The sequence below is a fragment of the Rhizophagus irregularis genome, chromosome 17, assembly GCF_026210795.1.
Source record: "Rhizophagus irregularis chromosome 17, complete sequence".
Classification (NCBI taxonomy): domain Eukaryota; kingdom Fungi; phylum Glomeromycota; class Glomeromycetes; order Glomerales; family Glomeraceae; genus Rhizophagus; species Rhizophagus irregularis.
The window spans coordinates 4,226,894-4,241,860 of record NC_089445.1 but is presented as its reverse complement, the minus strand read 5'-3'; the positions used below and the strand labels follow the sequence as shown (position 1 = coordinate 4,241,860).

At 23.8% G+C, this 14,967-nt stretch overlaps 1 protein-coding gene across 1 annotated transcript; it reads left to right on the top strand.

Annotated features, from left to right (window-relative positions):
- Positions 1-376: 376 nt before the first annotated feature.
- Positions 377-1,831, top strand: OCT59_009608 (uncharacterized protein; the record flags this gene model as incomplete). The annotated part of the gene is made up of 4 exons (XM_066133697.1): positions 377-1,039; positions 1,120-1,161; positions 1,228-1,279; positions 1,362-1,831. The coding sequence occupies 4 exons, from the start codon at positions 377-379 to the stop codon at positions 1,829-1,831; spliced, it is 1,227 nt and encodes a 408-aa protein (XP_066000113.1).
- Between the last annotated feature and the right edge of the window lie 13,136 nt (positions 1,832-14,967).

Genomic DNA, 14,967 nt, shown 5'->3' with positions numbered 1-14,967 from the left:
TAGTGTAACAACAAACTTCAAAATAAAATTTTCCTTTTTTGGGATTGTGTACGTTACACTGCCATAATTCGGGCCGGCACTATGAATTTTAGTTAAAAAAAAATTTCTTATTAGGAGCGTCTATAGGACTGACGGTCCTATCGGTCCGATCCTAATGCGGTCATCGGTCCTAGGACTGAACCACGGTCTGATCGGACCGTTAACATCCCTAGCTAGAATTCATTTAGTTTCGATATTTAAGCGAACTAAAAAAAATGCCAAGTGTATTTTTCGCTGTACATACAATATATATATATATATAAATTGTACATCGTTAAATATTAATATTAAAACAAGCCTCTTATTGTAATTTTCAACTCCCTTATGATTATTGATAATGCTTTTCCTCTGCTTGATCGTTATTTATTTGTATCTTGATGAGTTCACTTTGGCTTTTACTCCTAAAATAGTTTGGGGCCACAGCGCCGTATTTGCAGATTCTAGAATATATATTACAGGTGGTATCATTCCCATAAGCCAGGATAGTTTTAAAGGAGAACATTCCAAAGAATTTTATTATTTAAACATTGGGAAACCCTTTGGAGTCGAAGCAGGAGATAAATTACCGTGGGTGGATCTTAGTCCCGTATCGCAAATTCTTCCAACACATGCATGGAGCGCTTTTTCAAATTGTGGTGATTCTCTAATTTTGTATATTGGTGAATCTAATGGATCAGTAGAATACGGTGATGTCTACACTTACAATTTACAACAGTGGAACAATCTTATGACCATCAATTCACCTCCATCTTATTATCACAGCCGGAGCCAGACCGTTTGTGATAAAACTGGAAAAATGTATAGATTTGGTGGAAACTTTCAGCCGATTGGCAATCCTGTAATTAATAATAAAATGAATATTTTGGATATACATACGCGAGTGTGGAGAAGTAGTGGTGCTCCAGTAGGAATGTACGATCATACGGGTACATTGTTACCAAACGGTTATATTGTTTATATAGGTGGTAGATTTAATGAACTACTTGTAAATATGTCAAAGGTAAATCGGCACCGTTTAATTGATTAATTGAGAGTCTAAATTGTATATTTACCGATCATTTTTTTTTTTTAAAAAAATAGCTACTTTTATATAATATAAATGATAATACATGGACTCCAAAGGTAAGGTGTTTCTTTTAAATTAAGTTAATCGTTCATTTCTCTTATAAAAGATACATTATATCTCAGGAAACCTTTGGCGATACGCCAACATCTCGTGCATACCATTCTGCCGTTCTGAGTAATTATATCTTTAATCTTATTTTTTTGAATTAGATTCAATAAAATGAGTAATATATTAAATTGTTCTCTAAATTATATAGCTCAGGATGGTCGTATTATCGTATACGGAGGCATTGATGATACTGCAGCCGATGATCTTGTAATATTAGATACATCACAAGCTAATTTTACATGGTCAATAGCGAATGTCTCCACAAAATCACCACTTTCACGTACTTACCATACGGCTACTTTGGTCGGTCATTATATGATCGTGATTTTCGGAAAAAATAATGAATTTATATCACCAACCACACAAAATGAAGTATTTATTTTAGACACGAGCGATAAATCTAATTACAAATGGATTAGTAAGTTTGATCCTAATCTGATACTTCCCACGTCTCCAACAACTCCAGATCAAAATTTAAGTACTCGAAACAGAAATCTAGTAATTATAATTTTATCAATTGTGCTTGCCTTGATAGGGGCTTCATTTCTTATATACTTTTATAGGAAAAGACGACTATTAAGAACAGATATGTTTGTACACTTTCCACAGATAAATTAATGCCTACGCTGTGAGGCAAATTAAAAACTTGGAAAGCCGACGTGTTAGTTTAATATGATTAATTCATTTAATTTAGGAGAAAAAAATGGTTATTAATATTTTGTTACACAAAACATTACATAATGTGTATTAAGATTGGAGACGAACATTAAAAAAAATTTTTATTTTGTTTTGCTACAATAATTTGAAGTATATAATCAGTTTGAGTGCAAAGTTCCTATAATGTGTACAATAAAATAAATGTGAATTGGTTATATGACTTGAAAAATATAAAAAATAGACAATTATTATAAAAAAAATTTTTTTAAACAATATACATTGAGTTTTAAAATATTTTTAAAATATTCATAGCTATTTTTCCTTAAAATTTTTTTTAATTTGAGAATACAGAATCTATTCATTGTTCGTTTTGAACAATTATTTTGAGTTTTGAGTTTACGCTTAAAATAAATGTTCAGATTTTTAAACATCTCTAAAAATATGATGTCGTATTTTTAGTATACAGAGGACTACTCTAGGTGGAACCCATGCATTAGCACAAATAGCAGAGAACTTCTAAGTTCAACACAAAACCATGCAACGTTAATGATCTTTTTTGTAAAAATTGGTTTTAGCATATTTCTAATATAATATCATTAGTAATAAACAATAAATGATTGAATTTTTCCGTATATAGAAAGAAAAAAAAAGGTTTAAACTTTAATATTAGAAACACAAATTAAGTTCAGGCTGAAATGGAAAATACTAGAAACAAAGTGTTGCGTAATCATTCAAAAAAGGAAATTGTTGAAAGTGATGTTATCCAAAATTTTAACGCCTATCTCTACGAGAAAAAATTTTTTTTTTTTTTTCTTTCACTAAAAAGGTCTGAAAATTCGGTTTATTTACTGTTACACCAGTGCCTGTATACATTCTATAAAGAATTTTTTTTCTATACAGAAATTCTTGTATGGAACGAATAAAATATCTCATTTAAAAAAACTTTTTGTAATTTTTTTTCAAAAAAAAAAGATCTCTTGTGTTAACAATTACTCTTAAAACATGAGCCTTTTTGTAATTCTGTAGCACAGCAGGTGGAAATATCAAATAATAATTTGTGGCGTAGCGATAAAGCCGTTATACCGCAAACGATTTGACTTAGAATTGTTTTAGTGGACGATTCATATTCGTTACACCTTAATTTATCAAGAAGAAAACAATGTCGCATTAAAATTTCGATATACTCAATTAAGTACGCATTTAATTTTTTGAAGTAAACATTCTTTTATTTAATAACTATACTTGATATAGAATAACCAATCAATATTAGATCACATGACTTTAATTAAGATTTTTTTACCAAGGTCAAATTATTGTATATAAGTAACAAGTTGTTAATGGGCATTCTAAACTTTTTTATATGTGAGGTAATAACTTGAAATTAGAATAACTGAACATTTATTGTTATAAATTATTGTATTAAGAAATATCAAATTTTGAATTTATAAAACTAAAATCTCAAAAAATTTTTTTAATAACGAAAAAAATGAAAATTTTTATCATTGTAAGTCTGTAAGTCACATGATTAAAGTACTTTTATATGGATTACTAATTCTGATAATTCATATCTTTTTTGGTTTGGTTAAATTTGAATAATAAAAATAATATAAAGAAAATAATTTTAATTTTACTTGATTTTTAGGTAGTAAAATTTATGAAAAAAACATTTATTTAATGTTAATTACATGAATAATCAAAAAGTAATGTACAGTACAACATTTTTTTTTTAAAAAAAAATATATAATAATAATAAATTACAATTGTTTCAATTACTTCTTTAACTAACTTATTAAAGATCATAGTTTAAAATCACTATCCCACAATTTTTACAAAAGAGAAAAATACTATTTGGATGCCTCTTGTTCGGCGGGTGACAGGGTCGACAGTTTTACAAACACAATTTTGGGCAACGGAAATTTTCAGATTTAGCATTTAACGCAGTGACAAAATCCGCCGATATGATGTATATTTATATTTTATATTCATTTTAATATATATGTTTTCTGAAACATTCTTCACTGAAATGCAATTTTACCAACATGAAAATCACCCGACTTGAAAATTATTTAAATAAATTCGTTAACTGCGCCTCGCTCCTTACTGCGGTTTAATTTCAAATTATTTTAATATTTAATGCTTTTAGAAAATTAATTTCAAATTGCAATATAAAATTAAAAATTTATTAAATAAATAACTTCCAATTTGTAATAGTTCTAAAGTTTTTCAAATTTAGTAATCTTGTTTCATATAAAAAATAAATATTATTTTATGCTGGTATAACAGGTATCGGTAAAATGAGTGAAACGTTACATTATTGTTAACCAAGTAAGTCATAGATTTCTTAAAGATCCTATATGCAATATGTCCATCATTGTACTTATAGAAGTTCTGACTTCTGATGAAAAGGATGCCCGAATAGAGGCTGGAGTGGTGACCAAAAAAATCCGTACGTTTTATACTGGTCACATGATGAAAGTTCAAAACCTGCATCAGGAATATGGGTTGGAGTTGTGATCGAACTAATGATCATTCTCCTAATTTTATTTAATATAATGTTCTTTAAAACAATTTTCGCATGACAATTTTCAACTTTACAACTATTATAACACGTCGTCTTAGGATATCAAACAATAAAATAAAAATATTTACTCGTTGATAAAAGCAAATATATGAGTGAAATGGGTTTCCATTAAGAGTTTTAGTTAATGAGTAAAAAATTCGGATTAAGTTTGAATGTGAATAAAGTTTTATCTATTATCATAAAAATTTCTCAATTAAAAGTGATAGGTAGCGGTGTGTAAATTAAGGATAAATTACTACAAAATTTATGGCGTTGTAAATCCGGTGTGGAAAAAAAAGATAAAATTCCGATTTGCGATTTTATTGGATGACGTCACGTGAGGGACAGAGAAACTCACGGGATCGATCATTTTTCATAATGCGTAGACATATAATAGTGTTTCGTTTCGCTCCAGACAATAATAATGTTATATGTTATTCCCTTGTCGGTCCGTTTTCTGAATTCCACTTTTCTGAATATACCTTTTCCCAAAGTCAATTACCTAAATGCCAACTTCTTGAATAGGACCCCGAATTTTTATAAATATCTCGGATGGACAATTTCAATATATAATAGTATACTGTAATCTCTTTATTTTATATGATTTATAGTTCTGTAAAATAATTTTAAGTATCAAATTTTTATTTTACACAAGAATAAATACAAAAAAAAACAAATACAAAATAAGGTTAATACGCTTTTTAGATCATTCAGAGACTTCTCCATATAAATCATGATCGAATTTTTTAACTATACTTTCTACTTTATATCAACAACTTACAATTGTCATTCGAAAGACTTTTAATAACATAGGATGTTTATGTTCAACTTTTCAATTATCAAAAAATAATTCGGTTTTAATGAATTCAATCTAACTTGATTAACGGAATAAAATTTAAAATTAAATAAATTATTTGGTGAAAATTTAGATAAAATTCCCAATTTGTAGTAACAATGATAAAAATAATCCATTCAAATATAGACATTTAATTAATAATTTTTCTAATTCCATAATATTACTCTTTCTAAACATTAGATTAAGATATTGAAGGTTCGGGCAATTTTGATAAATAGCCCGAACAATCCTTTTATTAATAACTCTCATCATGACCTACATAATCAATTTTTAATATTTGTAAATAGGGTAATGATAAATTCTCTATATGATCCCAAGCCATATCTTGAAAACTACCGTCCAATTCTAATATTTTTAAATTTATAAGAGGATTTTTCTAGAATTTTATAAAATGATTCCATTGATTCGATCCGTCATGTCAGATTCAGAGCTCTAGTGTAAAAGTGTTATTTTTAAATGTGCCTGTTATTAAATTAATAAAATGATTTTATTTTATGTATTTTAAGAAAAAACAATTTTTTTTTTCTCTTCAAGATAAAATGTTCCATGCAAAAAATTAGATATGTGGTTATGTGAGTTTAAATTATGTATACTGTAAGTAATAATATAATAAAATTCGTATGTATATATAGTAAAAAAAATGCAATCATATGTATTACACAGATTATTTGACGATATTTACAATTATATTTGCTACTTTAAGTAATTTTTGAAATAACTAAACTTTTAAAAGTTTATATATCATGTATTAAGAAAATTAAGATTTGATGATCGTCATATTTGGATGTGTAAAATTTGTTTGTCATACGTATACAATGCTTATAATACATTTTGCATAAATATTATTACTATATTTATTCATAATAATAAAAGCATTTAAAAATAATAATAAAAAAGATATTTACCAATAAAATTCGGTAATAAATATCATTTGATATATATACAGTATATATATATAAAAGGATAGTGAGAATTTTGGCATAGTAATGGGCCAATGTGTTGGTAAAGGTAAAGCATATAGCATGAATACATAATATAAATTGGAATTATTCAAATTTTAAAACAAACTTGCAATATAATAAAACTAGTTGTATGCAATATCAAAGAACCTGAAGAAAGTGACACTGAAGAATCTAAAGGTATATAAAAAGCTGAAATATTAAATTTTTATTTATAAATAATTCAAATACTATCTATGATTATATCTTATATAATATGAAATATAATTTAGACTAACTATATTATATAAAAATTATATTAAATATTTAGCTCGTAAGTTGATAAGCTATCTTATAATTAAATAATAATGAAATTACTCACTATTTTCATTGTATTTCATATAATTAAATAATTTATTTAATAATAATACTATATAGTTGGTAAGCTATCAGTTATTTAATTCTTTTTACATAATATTTAAATAATAACTAAATTTTTTATTTAAATAACTATTTAATAATTAATTATATTACAGATGGTAAGTTACAATAGATTATATTTATTTGTTTAATGTTTTATATAATTTAACTAATTATATTATTAACTTAAATAACTAGATTGTAAGTAATATATAGTATAACTTACAGTAAATACTTTTGTATTATATTTATATCTAACTAATCAATAATTAATTTTATGTTAATAATACTACAGGGTGTAAGTTATATAATATCTATTTTCTATTATTTATATAATTAACTGAATTCTTCATTTAAAAAATTATTTAACAATATAGGGAGTAAGTTATTTATTTAATTCTAATATTAATTTATTTATATAATATTTATGTTAATTCAAACTAACTAATTTCTTTATTTAAATAGATCGTAAGTTATAAGTTATCTACTTAATTCTATTATTACTTATTTATATATAGTATTTATATATAATTTAAACTAACTAATTTCTTTATTTAATAGATTGTAAGTTATAAGTTATTAATTTAATTCTATTATTACTTATTTATATAATATTTACATATAATTTAAACTAACTAATTTCTTTATTTAAAAAATTATTTAACAATGTAGGGAGTAAGTTATTTATTTAATTCTATTATTATTTATTTATATAATATTTATGTTAATTCAAACTAACTAATTTCTTTATTTAAAAAATTGTTTAACAATATAATTGTTTAACAATATAGGGTGTAAGCTATTTATTTAATTCTATTATTATTTATATAATATTTACATATAATTAAACTAACTAATTTATTTATTTTTTTAACAATACAGGGAGTAAGTTATTTATTTAATTCTATTATTACTTATTTATATAATATTTGTATAATTTAAACTAACTAATTTCTTTATTTGATAGATTGTAAGTTATTGTCATTTATTTAATTCTATTATTACTTATTTATATAATATTTATATATAATTTAAACTAACTAATTTCTTTATTCAATAGATTGTAAGTTATAAGTCATTTTATTTAATTCAATTATTACTTATTTGTATAATATTTATATATAATTTAAACTATCTAATTTCTTTATTTAAAAAACTATTTAACAATACAGGGAGTAAGTTATTTATTTAATTCTATTATTTACTTATTTATATAATATTTACATATAAACTAACTAATTTATCTATTTAAAAAATTATTTAATAATATAGGGAGTAAGTTATTTATTCAATTTTATTATTACTTATCTATATAATATTTTACATATAATTTAAACTAACTAATTTATTTATTTAAAAAAATTATTTAATAATATAGGGAGTAAGTTATTTATTTAATTCTATTATTACTCATTTATATAATATTTACATATAATTTAAACTAGCTAATTTCTTTATTTAATAGATTGTAAGTTGTAAATTATTTATTTAATTCTATTGTAATATTTATATAATATTTACACATAATTTAAACCAACTAATTTCTTTATTTAAAAATTATTTAACAATATAGTAGGGAGTAAGTTATTTATTTAATTCTATTATTACTTATTTATACAATATTTATGTATAATTTAAACTAACTAATTTCTTTATTTAAAAAATTATTTTGTAGATGGTATGATATTTATATAATTCTATTATTACTTATTTATATAATATTTATTATGATTCAAACTAACTAATTTCTTTATTTAAACAATATAGGGAGTAAGATATTTATTTAATTCTATTATTACTTATTTATATAATATTTACATATAATTTAAACTAACTAATTTTTTTATTTAAAAAAATCATTTTGTAAATTTATTTTAGTTGGTAGGTCATAATTTATTTATTTAATTCTATTATATATTTTAAACTTACTAATTTCTTTATTTAATAGATCGTAAGTTATAAGTTATTTATTTAATTCTATTATTACTTATTTATATAATATTTACACATAATTTAAATTGACTAACTTCTTTATTAAAAAAATATTTAACACTATAGGGAGTAAGTTATTTATTTAATTTTATTATTACTTATTTATATAATATTTGCATTTAATTTAAAACTAATTTTTTATTTAAAAAATTATTTAACAATATAGGGAGTAAGTTATTTATTTATCTATTATTACTCATTTATATAAATATTTACATTTAATCATTTAATTTAAACTAACTAATTTCTTTATTTAAAAAATTATTTAACAATATAGGGAGTAAGTTATTTATTTATCTATTGTTACTTATTTATATAATATTTAAATATAATTTAAATTAACTAATTTCTTCATTTAAAAAATTAATTTAACAATTTAGAATGTAAGTAGTAATTCTATTATTACATATTTATATAATTTTATAAATTAACTAATGTCTTTATTTAAAAAAATTATTTAACAATATAGGGTGTAAGTTATTTATTAATTCTATTATTACCGCTTATTTATATAATATTTATATATAATTTAAATTAACTAATTTCTTTATTAATAAAATATTTAATAATATAGGGAGTAAGTTATTTATTTAATTCTATTATTACTTGTTTATATAATATTTACATATGATTTAAACTGACTAATTTCTTTATTTAAAAAATCGTTTTGTTATTTATTTTAGTTGGTAAGTCATAATTTATTTATTTATTCTATTATTACTTATTTATGTAATATTTGCATATAATTTAAACTAACTAATTTCTTTATTTAATAGAGCGTAAGTTATAAGCTATCTATTATTACTTAATTATATAATATTTACATATGATTTAAGCTAACTAATTTCTTTATTTAAAAATTATTTAACAATATAGGGAGTAAGTTATTTATTTAATTATATTACTACTTATTTATATAATATTTATATATAATTTAAACTAACTAATTACTTTATTTAAAAAATTATTTAACAATATAGGGAGTAAGTTATTAATTTAATTATATTATTACTTATTTACATAATACTTACATATAATTTAAATTAACTAATTTCTTTAATAGATCGTAAGTTATAAGTTATTAATTTAATTCTATTATTACTTATTTATTATATTTATATATAATTTAAACTAACTAATTTCTTAATTTTAAAAAATTATTTATTATATAGCTTGTAAGATATATATTTTTATTGTTATATATTTTATATAATATTTATTTGTTAACTGAATTCTTTCATTTAAAAAAATATCTGTTACTTTAGTTGGTAAGTTGTAAATTATCGGTTATTACTATATAATATATTTATCCAAAAAGATTAATGTTACATTAAATTCTTATTTAAATTTTAGAGTAAGTAGTAATTTATTTTAGTGTAAATTATAATATCAGCTAGAGGTTTGCATTTACAACCCGACCCAGCCCACACTTGGAAATTAACCAAAGTGCCCGGTCCAGCCCAGCCTGAACTTAATATATTGAAGACCTGACCCGGACTATTATCATATCAATTTGTTGTAAAAACAAAAAAATCGGCCAACTTAATTTTGGCCAGTTTAATTTCGGCCGGAATTAAGACAATTTTGGCCAGAATTACTAAAATCCGGGTGTAATGAAAAATCATGTTCCGGCCTGGACCCGGCCTGGGTGAATTTTGAAAGAAAGTTTTCCAGCCCAAACTCGGTTCTGGATCCGGGCTGGGTCTGGGTTTCAATCCCGCTTGCAGGCCTCTAAAATAAACTATAACATAATTTTAACTGTTTAAATTTATAGATTTGGAAAATAGAGGTTGGAACCGATTAACGTTAATCGATTAATTAATCGGTCAAGGCGGTTAATCGGTTAAAGGTATCAAAAAATCGGTTAATCGACTAATTAACCGACTAAATTAATCGATTAATTAACCGATTAATTTAACCGATTAATTTAGTTGATTAAAATACTATGCAGATCATTTTCTCAAATTAGATAATGAAATTCCGATAACAGGTTTTTTTTAATATACAGTATTGACAAACTTATCAAAAAAATAAATCCGTTTAAACTTTTTATAAAAACTTGAGAAATTTTAATTTATTATAAAAAAAATTATACAATATGGGTGATAATGAAACAAATGACAATTTTTCAGAATATATTGATTATAGAAATGTTGAAAATGAATCTCTATCTGGTTCATCGAAACTACAATCTGTTGCACCTTCTACTTCAATTTCACAAAGGTCTTCATTTTCATTTTTTGAATCAACAGCTGGTAGTAGTCAACAGCAACAAATAAAAAAATTAAAATTGTCCAAGCCCGAAAAGAGCTTTGTATGGAAGTATTTTAAAAAAATTGATGATGGAAAAGTACAATGTATAATACCTATAATGAAAGGCGAGAAAGAAGAGCCATGTAATATAATTTATAAACATTCAAGTTCTACGTCAAATATGAAATATCATTTGAATGCAGCTCATAATAAAACTGAAGGAGATGAAGAAAAAGAGGTAACATAATTTTTTTATTTATTGTAAAAATATATTAGAAAATTAAATTAAATTTGTATTTATATTAATAGGAATCAATAATACATCAAACAACAATTGACTCAATGTTTAGCAAAGCAAGATCTCATGGAAAATCATATCAACACAAGTTAAACACATTATTACTTGAATTTATCATTACTGATTCTCAACCATTTCACATCTTAAAAAGTAAGGGATTTAGAAAGCTTCTTTTCGCACTAGATCCATCATATTCTATTCCTTGCGATAAAACTATCAAAAATTTGATTACAGAAGTATATAAACTTGGGGTTAAGGAATTATTGACTCTAGTAATTAATTCTTGTGAATTTATTTCAATTACAACTGATTTATGGACGGCAAGAAGTAAAACAGGGTATATTGGAATTACTGGTCACTGGGTAAATGAAAATTTTAAGCCATATGATATATTAATTGGCATTAAAAGTATTTTATATCCACATACAGCTGTAGCTATATCTAGTTATTTAGAGAAGTATATAGAAGAATATCGTTTAGAAAATAAGATTGTCTGTGTAGTTACTGATAATGGAAGTAACATGAAAGCAGCTGTTAATATTTTAAATCAAAAGAATGACAAAATACAGAGATTACCGTGTGTAGCACATACATTGCAATTAACAGTTATTAAAGCATTAAAATCAATCAATAAGCAAGTTAAGCGTTACAGAAAGTTAGTTAAATTTTTTCAATCACCAAAACAGTCTGAACGACTTCAAGAAGTACAAAATGAACTTAATAAAAAAACTCAACCTTCAAATGAGGATTCTGATGATGAACCACTTGAAAATTTGCCTACAAGTATACTTAAAAATATTAATGAAGTACCGACGCGTTGGAATTCCAAATATAATTCATGGAAACGATTAATTGAATTAAAAAAGCCAATTATTCGTTTAAATGCAACTTTGCACCTTGAAGATGATAAAAATGATAAACTTGATGGAGAACGCTTGCAAAAAATTATGCTTTGTGAAGAAGAATGGGTTCTTTTGAGTGAATTATGTAGTCTTTTTAAGCCATTTGATGAAGTAACAACTTATTTTAGTGGAGTTGAATATGCAACAATTTCATCAATATTACCAATTATTCAAACATTAAAATTAATTTATAAAAACAAATTAAAAGATAATTACGATATTAATATTGAGGATTTAGATGATAATGATGATATTGATATTGATGATAATGGTAAGTTTTTAAAATGAACTAATGAAGTTTATTTATTTATATTTTAAAATGTAATTAATTTATATTTTTATATAGAAAATATGAAAGAAATCTTATCTGACGAATCAGAAGAAGATGATGTAATTTCAGATGATTCAGAGTCAGATGAAGCAAGCAATGAACCAATGATTATTAGACCTCATAAACATAATTTACGTAAAAAAACTAAGAAAATTAATTATAGTGAAACAACAAGGAAATCACAAAATATTTTAGAGAATACGCCGCAAAAATCTCAACCAGAATCTGCAAATTCTGATCAAATAATTAAAAGAGTATTAGGAACAATTATTAAGTCACTTAATTCTTATTGGCAAGTACCTAATCAAAATGCACTTATTTCGACAATTTTGGATCCCAGATACAAAGATCTTGAATTTTTGTCAGATGATGAGTTACAGACAAAAACTGAAATTAATCTTCAGAATATGTATGATGATTTAAAATTTGAATTAAATCCAAATGAAGAATCACTTGAAGTTCCACCCACCCGAAATCAATCATCAGAAGATTCAATTTTTAATGTACTTCATAGAACTACAAGTCATAAACGCAAAAAAAAGTCAAATGAAGTTGATAATTATCTTAATGAAAGTATCACAGAAAAAGCAGATCCTAATATCAATCCTTTTGAATGGTGGAATCACAATAGACATAGATTTCCCATATTATCAATATTGGCACGCAAATATTTGTCCATTCCAGCAACTTCAGTTCCTAGCGAACGTTTATTTTCAGATGCTGGAAATAGCATGACAAATAAACAGACACGTCTTAGTCCAAAATTTTTCCAAGAAATTCTTTTTATTAAAAGAAATTCAAAATATATAGATATGTTCTCACTTGCTAATAAGGTAAATATCTTTAATTAAATACTTGATAATTGAAAAATTCTTCCCAAATAACAAACTGATAATTTTTTATTTATGAAATTTAGAAAAAATAAATGCAATACACGGTCACGTTTTATATATGTAGTATGTATGTATAGTTGCATTGAAAGTGGAGTTTAGGTTAGGTTAAAGGGTTAAGATAATTTAAGAATAATCATTTATTATATATATTTTTGTAACATATTTAAATGCTTTTATAAAATATGTATTTATTTTTATTTTATTTTAAATAAAGTATTTATGGCGCAGCTAAATGTCATGTGATATATATTACGCAAAATATTCAAATGGGCGGCGGAAAATGCAAAATTTATATATTAACCGATTAATTAATCGGTTAACCTCATCACAAATTAACCGATTAATTAACCGATTAATTAACCGATTATTATTCGGTTATGGTAACTGATTAGTCGATTATTAATCGGTTAAGGTTTTTTTGGTCGGTTCCAACCTCTATTGGAAAAAGTGAAAATGCAATTATAGATGATTTTATTCTTAAAAATAGATTAAAATGGTTTCCTTATAACAAATTTAAAAATGTTGAATATGTTAATGAAGGAGGATTTGGTACTATATATAAAGCTACTTGGTTAAAGAATAGCAGAGATGAAGATGAAGAAGTAATTCTTAAATGTCACAAGAATTTAAATGAAAATTTAAATGAATTTTTAAAAGAAGTATGATAGTATATTATTTTCTATTTTTAATTTAAATTAAAATTTATTTATACTAATAGATTATTATTATTTTTATAGTGGGAATATCATAGAAGTTGTTTAAGTTCAAGTGATATTATAAATTTTTATGGATTTACAGAAGTTCCAAATTCATCAAAATATATGGTAGTAATGGAATATGCAAATAAAGGTAATTTAAGAGAAAATTTAACAAGAATAGTCAAAAATAATTGGAATCAAAAATTATATATGTTGTACGAAATTATTTCTGGGCTTAAAAAGATACATGAAGAGAATCTTATTCACTGTGATTTTCATGATGGTAATATTTTAAATCATAATGATGAGAATAAGGATAAATTTTATATTAGTGATTTAGGATTATGTCAACCTGTAAAATCGTCTTTGAAAAAGTATGATATTTATGGTGTTATACCATTTATCGCTCCTGAAGTTTTAAGAGGCAAACCTTATGCTTCAGCTAGTGATATATATAGTTTTTCTATGATTATGTGGGAATTTACATCTGGGGTACCACCATTTTTTAACAGAGCACATGATATTCAACTTAGTTTAAGTATTTGTAAAGGCGAACGTCCTGAAATTATTGAAAATACTCCACAATGTTATGTAGATTTAATGAAAAAATGTTGGAATGAAGATCCATTAAAAAGACCATCTACATCAGAAGTGAAGGGTATTATTGAGGATTGGATTTTCCATCCTTATAATAATGAAGTCAGTGAAGAATTAAAAAGCAACATTATGGAATTTATAAATGCACCAATTGGTCATAACAATCTTGCTACTAAATCTCATCCTAAAACATGTTATATTAGTCGCTTACTTGATTTCACTAGTAAAAAATTGAATGAAATCCTTGAAAGTGAAGATTTACAAGCATATCATGCAAGTCTGAATGATTGTATAATTAGAGATTCAAGGTCATTAGGTATGTATTATAATATATAAAAAATTGATCTTACAAATTATTT